Source organism: Carcharodon carcharias, chromosome 22 (assembly GCF_017639515.1).
Source record: "Carcharodon carcharias isolate sCarCar2 chromosome 22, sCarCar2.pri, whole genome shotgun sequence".
In the NCBI taxonomy this organism is placed as follows: Eukaryota; Metazoa; Chordata; class Chondrichthyes; order Lamniformes; family Lamnidae; genus Carcharodon; species Carcharodon carcharias.
In genome coordinates, this window is record NC_054488.1 from 62,018,050 (window position 1) to 62,040,777 (window position 22,728).

Below are 22,728 nucleotides of genomic sequence, written 5' to 3' on the forward strand. Positions count from 1 at the left end.
CTTTAGTCGCGAAAGGGGCGCGCCGGCGCGCGGCGGGCCTGCACGGCTGGGCGGGGCCGCGCACCCGGCGCGCGCAGGGGGCGGGGCCGGCGCCAGTGGCCTCGAGCCGAGCGGCGGCGTCAACAGGGAGAGAGCTGAAGACGGCCGAGCGGGTGCGGGGGAAGAAAGCACCTGAAGCTGAGGAGAAATATAGATTATTTTACTCCTTCATAGTTCCCTCTGGTGTGAATTTACTGGTTTATTTATATGTTTTGCTCCCGTCCAAATAAATAATTTACAGAAGATGGAACTGGACGATGGGGTGGTTTACCAGGATGACTCCAACACTAATGCTATGTCGGAGCGGGTGTCGGGCCTGGCGGCCAGTATTTACCGGGAGTTCGAGCGGATGATCCGCAAGTACGATGAGGACGTGGTGAAGGACCTGATGCCGCTGGTGGTCGGTGTGCTGGAGAACCTGGACGCGGTGTTCGCCGAGAACCAGGAGCACGTGGTGGAGCTGGAGCTGCTGAAGGAGGACAACGAGCAGCTCATCACCCAGTACGAGCGGGAGAAAGCCCTGCGGAAGCACGCCGAGGAGGTGAGTGAGTGTCCCGGGCCGAGCTGCCGCCGTCAGGACGGCTCCCGCTCAGCCCTCTCAACCGAACCCTCATGAGAGCCCGCCCCCTCATTGGACAATTGCGTCAGCTTGGAGCGCAGCCCTCTTCGCCTTCCGCACGGCGATTGGCCGACTGTCCTGTCACTCAGCTCGCCAGCACGTTAGATTGCACTGGATGACAACCTAACGGGCCCCAGTTTTCAAAACAGCCCAACTTGTGTTTTCTTTCTTTGAAAAAAAGTGGGGGGGTTATTTATCCAGGGAGGTTGTTTAGACATTGACTTGTTTTGATACTGTATTTGCCTCTCAGTACCGTCTGGCATGTACTGGCAAAGTGTTTTCCTGCATGTCATCTGCATGAATAAGCCCAACATGGGATGTGGGTTGAAAGCAAGATCTTAAAGTGATGAAGTCTTTCTTACTCAGCCAGAATGAACAATAAAATAAACTTTTAACTCATCTGTTGTAGAATTTTCTTCTCCCTGCCCCATCCTCAAAAAACTAAGGCAAACATAGTTCACCATGCATTAGTTAAGAGCTTAAAATGGGAACTCCCCATCTCTCTTAGTTAAGATGTTGAGTCTAATGGCCTCAATTTAGTTTTATTCCAAAAAAAAAGGTTTGGGGACTTCTTCTTAAAACTAATATCCTGTCTAAAACAGGATATTGAGAGCACAGGGAAATAAAATAAAAAAGTACAATTATTTTTGTTTTATAGGTATTGCACAACATGAAATGTATAAAGGATCATGGAGTTACTTGTGAGGAGACTTGGCAGGGTTTGGAAGTGCAGCATTTATTTTCCTGTGAACAAAGTTATATAACTAAACATGTTGACAATTTCTGTAGTTTTATAACAATTTGCTTACTGTGATTTTCCTGGTACATTTGCAAATTAGGAGTTGTTTAGGACATCAAATTAAGTTTGGCATTCAGAATCTTCCAGTGGTGATGTATGGTAGGCTTTGATGTTGAGTAAACAGTATTATGGCAGAAGTGTGTACAAATTGGTGAATGAAAGTCCAGACTGTTGTATGATGTCACCTGCAACTTCAATGCTTATTAAATCCTCTTCTTTTCGAGTAGTGTGTTATCACCAAATTGCATGTTGGCCTGTCCCTTCCTCTATTGGCACGTACTCTGCTTTTGAGCAGCCTTGTTTGTTCCACCCCTTTTGTGTCTCATTTAAAATTGTCATTCTTGATCGTCCACCCAATACCATAAAAATTTTCTCACCAATATATTGTCACTGAAAACGCGATGCTAGTTTCCACATGCACAATGACGATGGCTAGCACTGTCTCACCATCAGCTTTCTCAACCCTTTCACTGTCTCTAAATTGTCAGATTGCTTTAGTATCTAATATCAGATGAGCAGAAATTTCCTCCAACTGAGTGTTAGGAAGACTGAAGCCATTGTCTTTGGTCCCCAACAGAAACTCTGCTCCCTAGCCACAACTATTGTACTCCCTGATAATATATGGGGCTGACCCAGACTGTTTGCAGCCTTGATGTCATATTTAATCTCAAGATGAACTTCTGACCATATTCATGCCATCTGTAAGACCAACTATTTCCACCTCTGTAACAGTGCCCAGGGATTTGTTACTTCTGGACTTGACTGTTTCAGTGCACTGCTGGCCAGACTCAAGTTCTACCCTTTGCAAACTGGAGGTCATCCAAAACTCTGCCTGTATCTTAACTTGTACCAAGTCAGTTTCCCTATAGCCCCTGACTGCAGAGTACTGAAACAGCAATGTGATATATAGGTTGAGGGATAAATTTTGACCAGGAGATTTGGGAGAAATCCCCTGCTGTACTTAAATAGTGCTGTGGTATCTTTACATCCATCTGAGGGGGTAGGCGGTACCTCTGTTGAACATCATCCCTGAAGGACAGCACCTCCGGCAGTATAGTGATCCCTAGGAGTGTCAGCATAGATTTTGTGCTCAAGACTCTGGAGTGGGACTTGGACCCATGACCTTAATTGAGCTGGGTGCTACCCACTGAGACACAGCTGATGCATGTATCATTGAGTGTTTTGAGGATGTTTGTGGAGGTGGTTGGTCATTGCAGACGGGGCTAACTCTGTCACCCTTTCACTTCCAGTTGCAGTAATGCTGCAACAACTTGTGGGAAGCCTTTGAGGTCAATTGTTAAACTTATTCTGCTTTGGCTGAGTGCTAATTCAGAATGAGCTGGAGATCTAACTTGACACCTTGTTGGCCTTTATGGTTCAGCCACTCCTTAGATAATCAGGGAGCTCTGGCCCACTGGATAATGTTTTGTGCTATTGTCAACCCTGAGTACTGTATGAGATGTGGCTTACCTGTTAATTTAATGCAAGGTGATAATCAGATTAACAGATCTAGCACTTTATCATGCAAAAAGACAATTTGAACTACAGCAGTGACTTTTCATACAGTACTTCATAGCATTTCCCATACATCATCTGGAACTCTAATTCTGATGTGCAGATTTATTTGTTGATCTTTGGATTGCTTATCTTGGAGAGAGTTCAACGAAGGTTTACATGATTATACCTGGGATGAGAGGGCTGTTGTGTGAGGAGAGATTGATGAGAAGGGGCCTATATTCACTGGAGTTTAAAAGAATCAGGTGATATAATTGAGACATAGAATAGTCTTAAAGGACTTGTTGGGGTAGATGCTGAGGTCTTTTCTCTGGACAGTCTGGAGCTACAGAGTACTTAAGCCATAGGCTATGGGTGAACTGACCCATGGCCCTACAACACAATTTTTCCCAGAATAAAAATAGAAAATGCTCAGCAAGTCAAGCAGCATCTTCCCATTTTCCCAGGTTGTCTTTGTTTCAACAATTGGTTCAAATTCTTTAGGTTTTCTAACCATGCCTTCAGCAGGATGAGCACTGCACTCGGGGATATTCCTCTCCAAACCATCCATCTCTCTGCCACCCTTCTTTAAAGCCCTCCTTAAAACCTAACTCCTTGAAGAATTTTCTGTTTACCGCTCCTAATTTCTCCTCCTTTGTCTAATTATGCATTTATTTGAAGTACCTTTGGATGTTATTGTACGTTTTATGTTGGATAAATGAATGTTATTTTCCTTCGCTTATTAATGTAAAAGAAAGTCGGTTTGAATAGAATAAATTCAGAGCACATTGGGATGCCAATTAGTTCATGTCCTAATCTTCTGAATAGGAAGAAGACTTTTTGGTTGTCTGAAAGACTCGAAGGTTAACATGCAGGTACAGCAAGCAATTAGGAAAGTAAATATATATGAGCCTTTATTGCAAGGAACTTGGGAGTATGAGTAAAAAAATCTTGCTGCTATTTACATAAGGCTTTGGTGGGACCATACCTGGAGTACTGTGAACCATTTTGGTGGTTTTACCCAAAGAATGATTTACTTGCCTTAGACGGGATACAACAAAAGTCCTCAAGATTGATACTTGGGGTGAGAGGGCTTTCCTATGAGGAGAGATTGAGTAGAATGGCGTTCTGGAGTTTAGAAGAATAAGAGGTGATCTCATTGAAACATGTATGGTTCTGAAAGGGCTTGACTGGATTGATGCTGAGAGACTTTTAACCCTGGTTGCAGTCTGGAACTTTGGGGTACCAGTTTTGGGGTAATGGGTCGACCATTTAGGACCAAGATGAGGAGAAATTTCTTCACTTAGTCGGTTGTGAATCTTTGGAATTCTCTACATGAGAGAGTTGCGGATGCTCAGACAATGAATGTAATCAAGACTGAGATCATGAATCAAGGGATCTGGAGGTAGAATGGGAAGGAGTTCAACCATGATCTTAGTGAATGGCAGAGCAGACTTAATGGGCCTTGCTTTACTCCTCCTATTTTTTATATTCTAACAAAGAGTAAATGGAACCAATTTGAATGTGTAAATTGTCACTCAGTAACTTATTAAATCAGCACCATGAATGACTATTAGTTATATCACTGAAAGTGCAAGATTGTGATTAGATTTTATTTATCTGGTGCTCGTTGTTGAAGTAAAATGTAGTTTACACATCGTGGAATAGAGATACAATTGGTACAACTAAAGGATATCAAGTTATTGGTGATGGAAATCCTTGTCCCTAAATGACAGTACCTTTTTTGTCCCTCCTCTGTGTCTGTGCTTCCATAAAACAGCTTTTCTCTGCCTCCTAACATGTGCACCCTAGAGGCTAGATCTCTGTGTATTTCTTTCCTTTCTTAGGCAGTCTGACCTAGTTAATTTTAAAGTCAAGTGACTGGCTCCTTTAGACAACAAGCTCAGTTTCACATTGATCTACAATGCCTTAATCTTGTCATGAATCACATCTGCAGGGCTGATTACAACTTAATTTGAACTCCTCTTGTGGATATGTAAAATAGAAAATGGTTAACTGCTTTGTTAAATTTAAACTTATGCTGGAAATTTGTGTAATCAAAAGACTGTACTAATAATATGCCTTGTATTCAGGTTAAGTTCAGATACATAAAAAGATTGTTAATCTGCTGCACCTTTTAAGGCAGAAGTGCAGATCTTAATGACGTTTAAGCTAAACATGTCCCTGGAAGATCATTACAGATCTAAGGGATGAGTTCATTCTGACATTGTATGATTTATGTTGTAAATGACAATATAAAATCACGTTTCAGCTAATGTATGTAATTTTGTTGGTGACTGAAGATAGTATTTAATAACGTAGCTATTTAGTGTGAAGTCATAACCTACTTTTTGTTTTTAGATCATTACATTTTTTTCTGTAACTAGTTTTAAAACTTGGATTAAGTTGAACCTACATTTTAGTAATTTCACAAATTACAGTATATGCATTCTGAATAGATTTGAGAAAATGTTATATCCATAATCAACCTCAAGCAGTACTTGAAACCACATCTTAAATCATTTCTTTATGTGGAAAGAGTGTTGGGCTATCTATGGGAAAACATGCCTTTGATAATTCTAGTTTTCACTCTGCCTTCAAACAAAAAAAAAGCAACCATTTATTGTGTCTTAGCCTTAATACCTTGCCAAGTGTTCAAGGAAATCAAATGTTTTCATTAGTCAGAACAGAATTCTAACCTGTAATGTGGCTGATAAATAGATTTCACTAGACTATAATTTTGATGTCTGGTAAATTATACAGTATGGTATTAAGTGCTTCCATCATTTCCTGTGTATTTAAATCTGCCTATTTCCAGTGTTTTTAACTCTTATTTAGTTAACAGCTTTTAAGTATCTGAAACATTTTAAAAAAAATAATCTGTTTCTGAGTTGGTAGTCCCTGTTGTTGATGTTTCTTTTTCATTTGTCCCATTTAGATTTGTCCACCCGTCTTGGCAGATGCTGGATAATAACAATGTAGTTAAAATTCTTTAATGGGATGTGAGTGTCACTGGCAAGGTTAGCATTTGTTGCCCATCCCCAATTGCCCTTGCAAAGATGGTAGTGAGCTTCCTTCTTGAACTGCTGTGTTCCATGTGGTGTAAGGGAGGGAGTTCCAAATTTTGACCCAGTGACAGTGAAGGAACGGCGAAGTAGTTTGAAGTCAGAATGATGTGTGGCTTGAAGGGGAACTTGCAGGTGGTGGTGCTCTATACATCTGTTGCCTTTGCCCTTCTAGATGGTAGAGGTCGTGGGTTTGGAAGGTGCTGTCGAAGGAGCCTTGGTGAGTTGCTTCTGTGCATCTTGAATATAGTACACACTGTTACCACTGTGCATCAGTGGTGTAGGAAGTGAATATTTATTGTGGTGGGCGGGGTGTCAATCAAGCGGGCTGCTTTGTCCTGGATGGTGTTAAGTGGTGGATAGGCTTTGGGGAGTCGGGAGGTGAGTTACTTGCCTCAGAATTTCCAGTCTCTGACTTGCTCTTGTTGCCAGAGAATTTATATGGCTAGTCCAGTTCAGTTTCTGGCCGACGCTAACCCCCAGGGTGTTCATAGCGGGGGATTCATTGAAGGTCAAGTGAAGGTGGTTGGATATTCTCTTGTTGGAGATGGTTATTGCCTGGCACCTGTGTGGTATGAATATTACTTGCCACTTATCAGCCCAAACCTGAATGCTGTCCAGGTCTTGCTGGATATGGACATGAACTAGTTCAATCTCTGAGGAGTTGCAAATGGTACTGAACATTGTGGAATCAGCACAAACATCCCCGCTTCTGACCTGTGGGGTTAATCAACGCTCTTCAAACAAAAAGTACAAAACCTTAAACGTTATACAAGATTTGGTGAAAGTATGAAATTGCACCGTGGTCTGTGTTTGTACTCACCTGGACCTAGACACTGAATTGTGAAACTAAGAAATTTCCATACTGCAGTGTGTCTCCTTATTTTCCCTCCTGTACTTCAAGCTTTAAGTAAGATGCATTCCTGTGTATGATTTATCATGGTGGTGCACCATTCTTTTTGTACTATTCTCATGCTGGTGTTTGTAAAGACTGCTGAATAAAAGCGGACATGTGGTTTAGTTCTGGAGGACACCACACTTTGGAAAAGGTGTGATGGCATTGGAGAGAGTGTAGAAATGATTTACAAGAATGGTTCCAGGGATGAGGAAATTCAGCTATGAAGATGTTGGAGAAGCTGGGAATTTTTCTTGGAGAAGAGAACGCTGAGAAACGATTTGGTAAAGGTATTCAAAACCATGAGGGGTCTGGTCAGAGTAGATAGGGAGAAACTGTTCCCGCTCTTGAAAGGATGGAGAACGAGAGGGCAGAGACTTAAAGTAATTGGCAAAAGAAGCAGAAGTGACATGAGGAAAATCTTTTCACACAGCGAGTGGATAAGATCTGAAATGCACTGCCTGAGAGTGTGGTGGAGGCAGATTCAATTGAGGTATGCAAAAGGGAATTAGACTGTTATGTGAAAAGGAATAATGTGCAGCAGGTGGGAGAGTGGCACTAGTTAAGTTGATCATTTGGACAGCCAGTGCAGACAGAATAGGCCAAATAGCCTCCTGTGCTGTACAATTCTGTTATTCTGCCAGCTTGCACGAGCCAAAAAAATGGGGACTTACAAGTTTGAGTTTGAACTTGAACAACCCTTCCCCTCTTTGAACTTTATCTCATTTACCGTCTTTTCTTAAAGATGTTTTTTTGCTCTGGGTCTGGTTCCATGAGTGATCGCAGCCCTCAAGTACAATCTCCATGTCATCATTCTTCAAAGGTGAAGTTAGCCATTGAGTATTGTTGGGCTATTTGACTTTCTTTTGTGAGAGGAGATCAGAGTTGGGCTGAATTCTGACCTTGCCTGAAGTTCATATGCAGATTTTCCAGCAAGGATACTGAAGCCAGTGACTTATTCCTGTTTCTGTAAGCTTCTCCAACAGTACACCCCTCTGATATCTGCGCTCCCTCAATTTTGTGAATCCCTGATTGCAATTGTTCCACCATTGGCAGCTGTGTATTTGGTTGCCCAGACCATAAATACCTTAAAACTCTCCTCCGTGCCCACGCTTTCGGACATCTGTCCTAATACCTCCTTATGTGGCTCGATCAGTGTTCCTGGGAAGCTACTTGGGATGTTCTCTATTGAAGGTGCTATACAAGTGAAAATAAGTGAAATTAGCTAATAATGTCATATCCTAAGAAAGTTGCAGTACCAAATGTTATTCATTTCATTAGGTCTGCATTGATGTTTTATTTTATGGGATATCCATATCCAATTGAAATAAATTTATTATTCTCATCTTTGGTTTCAAATCTGCCTACAGTCTTTTTTCTCCACTCATATCCATGACTGTTTGGTGCCCTGTGCCACTTCAACAGCTTTGCGTTTCATGGTTCTAACCACCTCCTTTTACTACAGGCAGGCAGCCCTTTCAGATGCCGATACCTCCATCCTCAACCAGGATGGCCTGTGCTTCATTTCAGACGGAGGAGAAAGGGCAGAGTATGAAGGTTTATACAGTTGATTTTATTTGTATCAGTTAGTTGGTTGATAAATTATTGATATTTACCTAGGTATCTGAAAGGCAGAAGGAGCCTTTGTAATATTTTCTGTAATTGTGTGTCTGTCAAATTGAAAAATATTTCCGTTAACTGAAGTAGCTGTCAGCCTGTTTAACTGTCAGCCTTGGCTCAGTGGTAGGTAGCACTTTTGCTTCTTATACAGAAGGCATGGATTAAAGCCCCTCTCCAAAAGGCTTGAACAGAAAATATTGGCTGCCATTGCCATGCAGTGCTGAGTAATATTTCAAATGACATGTTAAATATCAGCCCTCACTATCATATGATGCTCTTTGAAGAAGAGCAGGTGACTTTCCCACACTTGAGCATGTTGTTTGAATTTGGTCACAGTTTTCTCGATTGAGATGATTTGCCCAACTGAAAGGTAAGTAAACTACCCCATTAGTTTTAGAAATTCTTAGAGTATGATGCAGGTCTGCTCTTGAAACACTTGTTTAAAAAGTTGCAGGTGACTGCAAATGCTTGATACTTTTTCCTTTGGCTGGAGTTTGTGTTATAAACATACAGATTTGTCTTGTTTGGTGGCAATGTTTCCCGTTTCCTCATCTGTCTGCAGTAGGTGGGAGTTACAGTGGGGAAGGGCAGTGTTTTTAGTATAACTCTCCTAAAATCATTTCTGAAATGTAAAAGCACCCAGTGATTAAAAATACATGGTGCTCTGGGACAAATGGTAGAAGAAAAAAGACTAACCAAGGAACACTTTACATTTCAAACAGGATTGAATAAGAATTCTTGATGGTATTTATTCTTTTCAAGTAGATTCATTTCCATTGACCTGTTTGTTCAGGGAACCATAGACAAACAATATTTATAAAAGGGCAGTTTCCTCTAAGCTATGCATTTTTGCTTGCGTTTTAAAGTTGGTGGTTTTGATGTGTAATTGTTAGTGGCAGATTAACTGAAAATAACTACAGCTAGTTACTTTTTTTCCTGGAATTGTGTGTCAGGTTTCAGAATGGGCACTAATTGCCTCAGTAGTTCCAGTGCTTCACCCAAGTCTTCAAGCTTGAGTTGGGCAGTGGGTTTTCATGAACTGTTTGCCAGATGGCAGCCTAACACTTGCTGATTCTGATTCGACAGGCTTGTTTTTCCAGCAGGGTTGGTGGATAGTAATGGAGAGCTGGAACTCTAGTTGCTTTTGTTTCCTGTTCCCTACCCAGAGACAGAATGTATTGATTATTGTTGTAGTTTTTAATTGTTTAGAAATAGAATCAGAATTCTCATTTATCTTCCTTGATTGAGAAAATCTTATTTTACACTGATAGGAAATTGTAGATCAGTTAAAAAAACTCTAAAGAGAATCTGAAATACCACAGAGATATTTCTGTGATGTAGCTAAGCCATTGCAGTTTCTTACCGTTGCCTTTCTCTTGTGTGTATAGGATCAAATTAAATATGCAGTACCTGGCAAAGAATCAGTATTGTAAAGTTTTTAAAAATGTATACCAAGATGTTAAAATTCATGAACTTATTTAATTCTGAAATCCTATCACTTCTATGCTCTAATTATAATCTGCAATCCTTCCAATATGTTAAAATTATAAAAGATATTGGTTCAGTGGGTATTGAGTTTTTGTGCCTAGCCAGAACGAGAAAAATCTGTCTTTCTTATCTCCTTTATGACGTGCCTTAATCCTACTCTTTTTGTCATCAGTCCTAATATTTCCATATGCATCTCAGTCAAATTTTGCTTCATAACGTTCCTGTGAAGTGCCTTGGGATGTTTGATTATGTTAAAGGTGCTTTAAACTACAAGTTGTGGTTAAGGATAATAGCGATGAAATCTGAGTGAAATAAATCTTTAAGTTGTTAGACCGTTCAGAAGAGAATATACAACATTGGGCCAGAATATCTGAAATGAATGCCAGATTGATAGATTAAATGTTAGCTAATATCACTTTGGTTAATTTAATAAATTTTGATGTAATAAAGTATTAGTACCACTGAGCTTGGTGAACCATGAAATTTTCCCTCTTCTCCTGTGGCTTTCAGATTGTAGAATATTTTACAAGATCATGTTAAATTAGGATTTGGATTACAGGAAATTAACATCTATGGTTTAAACAAAAAGGAACCCCCAACACAGAAAAACAGTACTTGGAGTCAGACTTGGTGAAGAACAAAAACACATCAAGTAGAGAAGTCTACTAGGCAAAACTTTAAACTGTGTGTTACTAAATTTCCTCTCCCACCCAGTTGTTCTCTTGCCCCCTTATTTTTTGATGGGCTAACAGTTTCTTGTGGTAGAAGTTAGTGCTCACAGCCTACTGCTAATCCATTACTTTTGCAATGTTTGGTGATCTGGGAATGACTAGGTGACTGCTTTATTTCTAAATTTCTTTTCCATATACAGAGGTTCCTGGCCTCTGCTCAGTCTTTGATTCAATGTAATGAACATGGCAAAAATGTGAGCTGAGAAATGTATTCAAACTTGGTTTAGTGATGGCACTTTAGCCTCAGAATCAGGTGCTCATGTTTTCAAGCCCCACTCCAGAACTTGAGCACATAATCTAGACCGGCACTTAAAAGTGTAGTACCGAGGGAATGCTGTAATTTCTGAGGTGCTATCTTTCGTTTGTCACGGTAAATAATCTGCATGCTCAAATGGACATAAAAGATCCCAAAGCAAAGTACCTTTCCAATCTATCCAAAAACGCAATCTGGCTATTTAATGTCATTGCTGTTTGTGGGACATTGCTATGGTCAACTTGGCTAACATTATTTACCTAAATAATGGTGAATATTTTAAAAGTAATTTATTGACTGTGAAGCACTTTAAGCTGTCCTGAGGTACTATATAATGCAATTTTTCGCCTCTTTATCATTTCTCTGTTTTTCTCTCCTCTGGATTTTAGCAGGTCCTGTATGCAGGCATGAATGGAATAGGTTAGACAGTTTCCTTTGATTTATGTACGATATGCTTCAAACGGCATTTGACAAATCAACAAGACTTTGCTGTGAAATTGTTTGCCCTGGCTTGAGGGCTGGGAAGTAGGGACTATAGTTTCAGGAATAGGGTTGGCCATTTAGGATTGAGCTGAGGAGAAATTTCTTCACTCGTAAAGTTGTGAATTTTGGGAATTTTCTACTCCAGAGAACTGTGGATGCTTAGTCATTGAGTGTATTCTGAGAGTGATGGAGTATTCGTGCACTGAGGCAGTTATGGGGATAGGGTGGAAAATTGGAGTTGTAATAGATGATCAACTATATTCTAATACTTGATTCCTGGGCAGTTTTTATGCAACATTAGTACTAAACAAGTGCTATCAGAAAAGTGACATTATAAGGAATATAGCTTGTGTGTTTTGCCACAATTTTCTGATAAGTGTACATTGCAAAATTTGTTGGGACTGTCAGTTCTCCAGAATCTGCTCTTTCACACAAAATGGCAATAGTGGTCTGCGGGTCCTGTAGGCTGTGCAGAGATCAGGTTGTTTATATCAGTAAGTGCTCAGAAGCATTGGAGTATTTGCAGTCGCATAAGGCATGAGTTCTACGAGGGGGTTCCAACTCTAGCATTGCAGATGCATAGAAGTACTGTTTATAATCCAGATGTTTCCCTATGGCTGTGTGGGGGGAATGGGAAAGATCTTTAGGTTCTGTGCAGTCCCAAGTTGCTTTTCTTCAGAGTGCCAATGACCTCAGAGAAAGTTGCAGATCAAACCCCTCTCCCTGGTGTTTTGTGTACAAGGCAGGGTAAAAGGGGAAGGTGACTTCATGCGCTGGTTTGGTTCTTGGTGTTTCAAGAAACACAGAACTGGTTATCCTAATTGTACAGATTTTTACTACCTTATTGAAAATACAAAGGGAGCTGAGACTTTGATATCTGGAAGAGAACCTGGTGGGCCTCAAATACTGAGAATGCCAAACCATTGCCAGCATAATCGTTTGATTATAAATTCTTTCATATTTCTAAAAGCTGGTTGTATATCAGCATTTCACTGTCACTTGCCAGTGATCAGTTTTTGCTGAGCCATAACAGCACAATTTGCTTAAATAAAAGCAGAAAACTGCGGATGCTGGAAATACAAAACAAAAATAAAAATACCTGGAAAAACTCAGCAGGTCTGTCTGGCAGCATCTGCAGAGAGGAACACAGTTAACGTTTCGAGTCCGTATGACTCTTCGTATGACACTTAGTTCTGTTGAGGAGTCATACGAACTCGAAACATTAACTGTGTTCCTCTCTGCAGATGCTGTCAGACCTGCTGAGTTTTTCCAGCACAATTTGCTTGCTGAGGTGCAGGGTGTTCCCTTATTGTGCTGCTACGTGTGCTTGATGTCCAATTTTAGTATTGCAAATTACTGGAACTGTTGATTAATGATGTATCGTTGACTTTTACACTGGTTTCCTTTTGATAAGTTTAGTACGTGAATTTTCCTTCCCCATTCTATATCCCCCCACCCCCGGCCAAATCTAGGTCGGGAGTGAAGTAAGAGGTGGTATGGTTTCTACTCTATTTCTAGAACTGAAATGAATCATTGCAGATTTTGACTGCATTTATAGGTGGAGCTCTGAAGATAATTTGTTCATTGCTTCAGACACGGTAGAAATAATTGTGAGTAGGTGTCAACTTTTCGGCTCCGACAACTTGATATCCAAATAGACAACTTTGTTGCATTACTGTCGGCTTTCCTTCGTGAGCAAGAGAAGACAGCGTTGTCATTGGTGTTTCTGATCTGCCTGGGCTCGACTGCATTGCCTGTCTATAGAAAACTCAGTATCCTTGCTGAAACATATGCAGAAAGTAAAGAGTATTTTAATTTTTGTGACATTTTGGGAATGGACAGGAAGTGTGCCTCATTGTTCACTGCCCTCCTCTGGGGAATCATCTGACTTTAATTTGGTGTGTTTGATTCCTGTTGCACAAAAAAAAACTTGCTGTGAGTTGAATTGTTATGAACTGTGACTGTTGCGTTCAGTGATAATGGCTTAAATAAAACATTACACCAAAACAATATTAGTTCAATGGTTGGAAAGTGTTTACATTTTAATTTGTTCAGTACATTATTATATAAACACAGAAATGGATGAGAAGCTGTTCACTTAATTACAATGTAATCAATGTCAAATGTTCTTGTAAAGTTATGGTCATGATTTGTAAGTATTTGCCTCTTCTCTATTTAAATGTGTGCATAGCCACAAAGAACCTAATGTGCAAATATTCCCTCCTTATAAGTACCATGCAGACACATTTAATTTGCAAAAATGCGTGTGTATATAACGTCCTGGAAACTTAATTTTTAAACTCAATATAAATCCTTTTTAAAAAAAAATCGATATTGCTTTGCCTACTGTAAATGTACTGTTCAGTTATTGATGAGATTTTTAAATAATAAACATAGCTATATATGGCAGAATGATTCCTACAAACAAGGAGTGTCAGCATATTGGAGGTACATAGTTGGTATTATACTGCTATTCACCTTACAGCACTTACTGTACAGTATTAGCACAGTAGAGAGGGATGACCTAAGTTCAGGAAACCAGGATGTAGAAGTGGTTTGGGTTGAGATGAGGAAGGATAAAGGCAAGAAGTCACTTGTGGGAGTGGCATACAGCCTCCTAATTGTAACTACACAGTAGGACAGAGTATAAAAGAAGAGATAATGAGAGCTTGCCAGAAAGGTACAACAATAATCATGGGGGATTTTAATCTACATATAGACTGGAAAAATCAAATGGGCAAAGATGACATAGATGAGGTATTCATAGAATGTTTTCGGGATAGTTTCTTAGAACAGCTAGTTCTGGAGCCAGCCAGCAGGCTATACTAGACCTGGTATTGTGCAATGAGTTGGATTAATTGGTAGCCTCCTAGCGCAGGCACCTCTAGGTAGCAGCGATCATAACATGATTGAATTTTACATCATTTTGAGGGAGAAACGAGTGCGCCTAAGACTAGCATTTTAAACTTAAATAAGGGCAATTATGAGAGCATGAAAGAGCTAGAAAAAGTGAATTGGCAAATGAGGTTAAGGGATATGTTACTAGAAGTTCAGTGGCAGACATTTAAAAGGATATTACAGATTACACAGAATATATACATTCCAATGAGAGAGAAAAATTCCAAAGGGAGGCCCACCATCCGAGGTTAACTAAAAAAGTTAAAGACTGTATCAGACTTAAAGAAAAAGCATATAATTACGCAAAGACGGGTGGCAGGTCAGAAGATTGGAAAAAATGACAAAAATATTAATAGGAGGGAAAAATTATAGTATGAGAAAAAGCTAGTTGGTGACATAAAGGCGGATAGTAAGAATTTATTTAAATAAGAAAAGAGTTAACAAATTGAGCATTGGTCCTATAGACAGAGTGTCTGGAGAACTGATAATAGAAAGTAGGGAGATAGCGGATGAATTAAACAGGTACTTTCCTTTGGGCCTTACCACAGAGCACACAAGTAACATCCCAGAAATTGCTGTAAATCAGGAAATGGAAGGAACTTGGGAAAATTACAGTCGCCAGGGAAGTGGTATTGAGCAAATTGTTGGGGCTGCTGGCTGACAAAATCTCCAGGTCTGGGTAGACTTCAGACCTAAGGTCTTAAAAGAAATGGCTAGTGAGACAGTTAATGCTCTGGTTCAAATTTTCCAAAATTCTCTAGATTTAGGGAAGGGGTTCTATTAGATTGGAAAATAACTCCTTTATTCAAAAAGGGAGGGAGACAGGAAGCTATAGGCCAGTCAGCCTATATGACATCTGTCATAAAGAAAATGTTAGCTCTTATTAAAGATGATATAGTAGGGCATTTAGAAAAATTCAAGGTAATCAGGCAGAGTCAACATGGTTTTGTAAAAGGGGAATCATGCTTATCCAATTTTTAAAAATTCACTGATGGGATGTAGGCATAGCTGGCCATGCTAGCATTTATTACCCATCCCTAGTTGCTCCCAGTTAAAAGGGCATTTAAGAGTCAACCATATTCCTGAGTCTTGAGTCACATGTAGTAGGCCAGACAAGATAAGGACAACAAATTTCTTTCACTAAAGGACATTAGTGAACCATTTGGGTTTTTACAACAATCGACAATGGTTTCATGGTCACCATTAGATTTTTAATTCCAGATTTGAACCCATGTTCTCAGAGCATTACCATGGGGCTCTGGATTACTAGTCCAGTGACAATACCACTATATTGGAGTTCTTCTGAAGGAGTCACATGTGCTGTGGATAAAGGGGAACCGGTGGATGTACTGTATTTAGATTTCCAGAAGGCATTAGATAAAGTGTCACATCAAAGGTTATTGCAGAAAATAGAAGCTCATGGTTTAGGGGTAACATATTGGCATGGATTAAAGATTGACTAGCTAACAGGAAACAGTTGGCATAAATGGGTCTTTTTCTGGTTGGCAGGATGTGACAAGTGGTGTGCCACAGGGATCGGTGCTGGGGCCTCAACTTTTTACAGTTTTTATAAATGACTTGGATGAAGAGACCAAAGGAATGGCTGTTAAATTTGCTGACGACACAAAAATAGGTCGGAGAGTAAATTGTGAAGAGGACTTAAGGAGGCCACAAAATGACATAGTTTAAATGAGTGGGCAAAGACCTGGCAAATGGAGTATAATGTGGGTAAATGTGAAATCATTCATTTTGGCAGGAAGAATAAAAAAACATATTATCTAAATGGTGAGAGATTGCTGAGCCCTGAGATTCAGAGGGATGTGTGTGCCTTAGTGCATGAATCACAAAAGGCTAAAATGCAGGTACAGCTGATAATTAGGAAAGCTTATAAAATGTTATCATATATTGTGAGGGGAATTGATGAAATTGGGAGGTTATGCTTCACTTGTACAGTGCATTGGTGAGATCACATCTGGAGTTTTGTGTACAGTACTTGTCTTCCTTTAAATGAGATGTAAATGTGTTGGAAGCAGTTCAGAGGAAGTTTACTAGACAGGTTGTCCTATGTGAAAGGCTGGACAGGTTAGGCTTTTATCCACTGGAATTTAGAAGAGTAAGAGGGGACTTAATTGAAATCTTTAAGAGCCTGAGGGGTCTTGACAGGGTGGATGTGGAGAGGATGTTTTGTCTTGTGGGAGAATCTAGAGCTAGTCACTATTTAAAATAAGGGGTTGCCCAGTTAAGATGGAGATGAGAAATTTTTTCTCTTGAGTGTTGAGAGTCTTTGGAGCTCTTTTCCTCAAAAGGTGGTGGAAGCAGAGCCTTTGAATATTTTTAAGGCAGAGCTAGATAGATTCTTGATTAGCAAGGGGGTGAAAGATTATCGGGGGTAGGCAGGAATGTGGGGTTGAGGTTACTTTCAGATTCAGCCATGATCTTATTGAATGTCAGTGCAGGCTCGAGGGGCTGAGTGGTCTACTCCTCCTAATTTGTATGTTTGTAGTGTATCTGCTGAAAAGTGCTGGCTCCACTCTGCCCCTCTCTTAATCCTCGTGTACACACAAGGATAGGGGTCAGTTTCCGTATGTGCTAACAATATTTAGCTTCAGCCTGCTGTCCCTACTCAACCCCATGACTTTTGCTGTGCAATCTGACATTGAGTTGTGGGTGGCCGTGAACACTTCAGCCTCCAATTCCATCCCCCTTCAATGGAACTGATTTTACATTGCATGCTCTATTACATGGAGGAGTGAGACGCAGAATGACTGAGTACAGGCTTGCAGCAGTTTGATGTCGAACTGTGGAGCTGTGATAAGCACTCCTGTCCATTCATTCACCACAGAAAGGGAACACTTTTTATTTATTTCCCCATCATTTCTGAGTTTAGATCGGTGCCACAAAGGCAAAACCAGCTGGAGCTTGCATGACACTTCTTGCATCTAGTTTTTAGCACATTTTGCAAATGTTTCCTGAAACAGACCCAAGACCTATGTTTATATATTTATATTGATCCAACACTGATTTCAGGCAGCCACCTAATAAAACTAAAAACAATCTGGACCAATATGTTTTTGTACAAATGGGACTTAATCTGCTGCTGGGCAGACCAGAAATTAGTGTACATTGTGCTCGTTTTGCACTTAATGAACAGACAAAATATATCCTAAATTTTAACTCTGCACGTGCAGTAGTATTTGTTAAATGTGGCCCACACCAAGGGCCAGAATGTCAGATCAGGTCCATTGAGTTGACGTTAATCTAGTTTTTAAAAATATACATTCTTTAGCTATAATATCTAGAAAAGTTGCTTCTGGTAGTGCAGCAATTTTTAATGTTATAATAATTAGTTGCTCTCCGTGCAACAGCAAAATTGGGTGTTGCCTCTTACTGTTAATATTAAGAGTAAACAAGTCAAGGAGGAACAGTGCAGGAACTCGGCAGCTGACTTATATTTGAATGACTAATAACTTGAGTCATTGTTGGATATAAATCTGATGACTAGAAAAGCAAGCATGTCAGGGCAAGCACTAGATCATTTAACTTAAATTCTGCCAAAGAATATAGAATCATCTTGGATAGACTTTGGCACCTAAAGATTAAACTGTATTGCCAAATTGACAGTACTTCAACTGATTCAATGCTTTTAAAAAAAATTACAGCCATGTCACAATTTTGGTTTTAATCAACATTTGATTACAATTTTCCCACTGGCAAACTTTATTTCTCTCTTTTTAATGACACAGTTTTCTGCAAACCTCGGAAGTATTTAAAAACATCAAATCATAGCCAACTAATTTTCCTAACGAGTTCTAAAAATGTTTAATGATATCAGGAAGTTTTCTTTGTGCTGTGTAAAGGTGATGCTAAGGAATGGAAATATAGAGTGGGAGGAAAAATCTCTAGGCCAAAACATCCCCTAAGTTACCCAAAGATAGAATCATAGAATTTGGCAGCACATAAGGAAGCAGTTCGTCCAATTGTGCAAGGCCAATCCTCAACCATTTCTCAGTGACTCTCTTTGTCGAATGAGCATTATCTCAAGGAGAGTGGTTATCCACAAAGCATTCGATGGGCAAACTTTTCTCAGAATTCTCCTTGGAGAGGATTTCCTTCAGAATATTAGGCAATTACAATCCTATATCTGTCCCTTCCACTAGTGCCAGTGTTTCTGCAGCTAGGGTACTTCTAACCACCCTTTTTATTATTTTGGCTTCCAAGGGACATTTTCCATTTTCACTTGCCAAAAATGCGATAAACCTAGTTGTGCTTGAATATCCGTTCGGATGATTGGCAAGGGAAGCATCACTAAAAAGGAAGAATTTTGTGTCCTTTGGGTCACCCAGGGTTGGAAACTTGAATATGTATTTTTGCAAATTTAATTTCTTTTATGTTATATTTGCCCTCATAACATCATCATAGTACTAAGTTCCAATATGTCATAATTGGCATGGGGTCTTGTCTGAGGGCAGAGCCAATTTAACTGCCCAATCAAGCTTCTGAACTGCTCTGTTTTTTCTTTAGGTGCAAGATAATCTTTCTGTGAGAACCTAGCCCAATTTATCAGGATACAGTTGACACTTTAGAAGTATGATTGTTGATTCAAAGTTACTTCCGACCTATTCTGCTTCATGTTTTACCTTATATTTTTAAAGGCCCCTGCAGCCTGACTTCCAATCTTTAATCTTATCTATAATAAATTGCTTAAATTCCACAGAACCTCCCTATAGAAAATCATTGGCGTGCATCATAAAGGTGCTTGTGAACTTCTGTGATACCAGTGGAATGTTGCTGGGTCTGAATACAACCTACTTTCAGCAAGATAGACCTAACCCAGAAATACCATACACTTGACACATCATTTAATCCATAAACACATTTGTTTAACATCCACAGTTTCCCTTCTACATCACTTTGTTCTTCAGGTAGTTTCAAAAACATTTATCTTTGAAATTTTTCACGTTGCAAAAATGCCGCTTTTATATTGATCAACCTACATTCCTACTAATGTGTGGTTAAGAGAGCTAAGAAAATTCTCCTTGCAAATGCCACTTTCTGCCTGTACTTTCAGCTGTTCTCCTTAAGGGCTGGCAATTCAACCTGTGGATTGCTATACATCTGCATGTCAAGCTTTAGAGAACCTGTGGGTTTAATCTCTCCATTCTCCCCTGTCACGGAAGTCAGTCTGGCAAAACTTTCCTGGGACTTGAATTTTGATTTGTGTTCAGGAGCATTGTTCTACTTTGGGTGTTTTTGGGCTAGTTTTATTTACAGACCTTTAATTTCCATAGATTTTAAAAACTACAGTATTTGGAGAAATTGAAATATCAAGGGGACCAGTTGGGTTGTGTATTCTGCAATGAGGTAATATTCAATTTCAGTACCTAATAAAGTAGAACATGCATTTTTTATGGGAATTATGCAGTTAGTCAGATGAACATTTTATTTTATATAAAATAAAAACAGAAAATGCTGGGGAAAAACTCAGCAGGTCTGACAGCATCTCTGGAGAGAGAAACAGAGTTAAAGTTTCGAATTTGTATGAGCCTTCTTCAGAGCTTTTTATTTTGTTGCTGCCTGTTTCTTCTGAAGGTGTTTATGCTGGATGTCAGTTGTCCTGGGTATGACCCCAAGCAACCTTTCTTAATTTGTGAACTCAGACAGTGAATGTTAGCAGGTTATTCGAATTTGAGAGCATTACAGCAGAACCCAATCTAGTTTTTGCTTGGTGTCTTTTAATGTGCACTTAGCAGCATGAGGTAATCATACTTAATGAAGAGCAGGCAGCTAGGTGACTATCACATCCCTGTTTATTGTAACTGCTGCCCTGGGGTAACCTGGCATTGCAAAGTTTGTTTACAGTTGCCTAAAACTGTGGAAGATCTCATTGTCTAAAACAATTGAAGTGATATTTGGCAAGTTGATAGGGCAAAAAGTATCTCCAGCATTTAAGAATACTCTGGGAGCTGCCCTTGAGTTTTTCTTCTAAATATCTAATGTCCAATTGGAAAATCTTCAAGAATATTCTTAAACTTGGCAGTATCTGATGAGAAACGAATAGAGTATATGGAACACTTTTTACCTGTTCAGAGGAAGTTCGGATGGCAAAATTGAACATTATTCCACATTACTGTACTATATGTAGCAAATGCAGTTACCCAGTAAACACCAAGTTAAGTAACGTGTTTGATCATGGAGTCTGCTGCATGCAATAACATTTGGTGTCAGCGATCAGTTACCAGAAATTTGTTTTAAAAATATTCATCTATCTACAGGTACCCTTATACGGCATCCCAAAATCTGGAAGGACCCAAAAACCGGCTACATTTGAAGCTGCCGTGCTAGGTAGCAATTTGAATGAAACCCTTTTATTCTTTATTTTTCATACATAAAACAAAGTATCACAAGTACATGCTAGACCTAGGACCCAAAATCCGTAAAATCCCCAAATTTGGCACACATCTGGTCCCGAGCTTCCCGGATATGGGGTCCGGTGCCTGTACATTGAGTGTGATTAAAATACTTAGACCATAAGACATAGGAGCAGAAATTAGGCCATTTGGCCCATCGAGTCTGCTCCGCCATTCAATCATGGCTGATAAGTTTCTCAACTCCATTCTCCTGCCTTCTCCCTGTAACCTTTGATCCCTTACCAATCAAGAACCTATCTATCTCGGTCTTAAATACACTCAATGACCTGGCCTCCACAGCCTTCTGTGACAATGAATTCCATAGATTCATTCAGACCAGCTGAGTTTTTCCAGGTAATTCTGTTTTTGTTTTGGATTTCCAGCATCCGCAGTTTTTTGTTTTTATCTTTTTGTTTAATTGACTGCCACTCCTCTTCAAGGAATGCCTACCTTGAAGAAGTTTTGTTCCTCTCTGTGATTATCTGCTCCTATCACTGCTTGCTTGTCCCTACAACCACACCACCACCCCCCACTTCTCTCCCCCTACCCAACGCCACCCCCCCGCCAAAAAAAACCTTAAACCAGCTTATATTTCACCCCTCTCTTTAGATTCACTCAGTTCTGTTGAAGGGTCATGAGGACTCGAAACGTCAACTCTTTTCTTCTCCGCCGATGCTGCCAGACCTGCTGAGTTTTTCCAGGTAATTCTGTTTTTGTTTTGGATTTCCAGCATCTGCAGTTTTTTGTTTTTATCTTTTTGTTTAATTGACTGCCACTCCTCTTCAAGGAATGCCTACCTTGAAGAAGTTTGTTCCTGTCTGTGATTATCTGCTCCTATCACTGCTTGCTTGTCCCTACAACCACACCACCACCCCCCACTTCTCTCCCCCCACCCAACGCCGCCCCCCCCCTCCCAAAAAAAAAACCTTAAACCAGCTTATATTTCACCCCTCTCTTTAGATTCACTCAGTTCTGTTGAAGGGTCATGAGGACTCGAAACGTCAACTCTTTTCTTCTCCGCCGATGCTGCCAGACCTGAGTTTTTCCAGGTAATTCTGTTTTTGTTTTGGATTTCCAGCAAACACAGTTTTTTGTTTTTATCATTTTGTTTTTATCCATAGATTCACCACTCTCTGGCTAAAGAAGTTTTCTCCTCATCTCTGTTCTGAAAGGTCTTCCCTTTACTCTGAGGCTGTGCCCTCGGGTCCTAGTCTCTCCTACTAATGGAAACAAATTCCCCACGTCCACTCTATCCAGGCCTTTCAGTATTCTGTAAGTTTCAATCAGATCCCCCCTCATCCTTCTAAACTCCATCGAGTATAGACCCAGAGTCTTCAAATGTTCCTCATATGTTTAGCCTTTCATTCCTGGGATTGTTCTCATGAACCTCCTCTGGACCCTCTCCAGGGCCAGCACATCCTTCCTGAGATACGGGGCCCAAAATTGCTCACAACATTCTAAATGTGGTCTGACCAGTGCCTTATAAAGCCTCAGCAGCACATCCCTGCTTTTATATTAGTCCTCTCGAAATAAGTGCCAACATTGCACTTGCCTTCCTGACTACCGACTTAACCTGCAAGTTAACCTTAAGAGAATCCTGGACTAGGACTCCCAAGTCACTTTGCACTCCAGATTTCTGAATTCTCCTCCCATTTAGAAAATAGTCTATGCCTCTATTCCTACCAAAGTGCATGACCTCACACTTGCCCACGTTGTATTCCATCTGCCACTTCTTTGTCCATTCTCCTAACCTGTCCAAATCCTTCTGCAGCCTCCCCGCCTCCTCAATATTACCTGCCCCTCCACCTATCTTTGTATCATCTGCAAACTTAGCCAGGATGCCCTCAGTTCCTTCACCTAGATCATTAATGTATAAAGTGAAAAGTTGTGGTCCCAACACTGACCCCTGCAGAACTCCACCAGTCACCGGCCGCCAT

General features: G+C 40.1%; 1 protein-coding gene across 2 annotated transcripts in view; it reads left to right on the forward strand.

Moving 5' to 3' along the window:
* The first annotated feature begins 97 nt into the window (after nt 1-97).
* Nucleotides 98-22,728, forward strand: part of LOC121293722 (C-Jun-amino-terminal kinase-interacting protein 4-like) — a 240,007-nt gene continuing 217,376 nt past the window's right edge. For both annotated transcript variants that reach the window (XM_041216938.1, XM_041216939.1), the window contains exon 1: nt 98-580. In XM_041216938.1, coding sequence (XP_041072872.1) covers nt 284-580 — 297 coding nt within the window. In that variant the 5' untranslated portion in view covers nt 98-283. The remainder of the gene's footprint in view (nt 581-22,728) is intronic.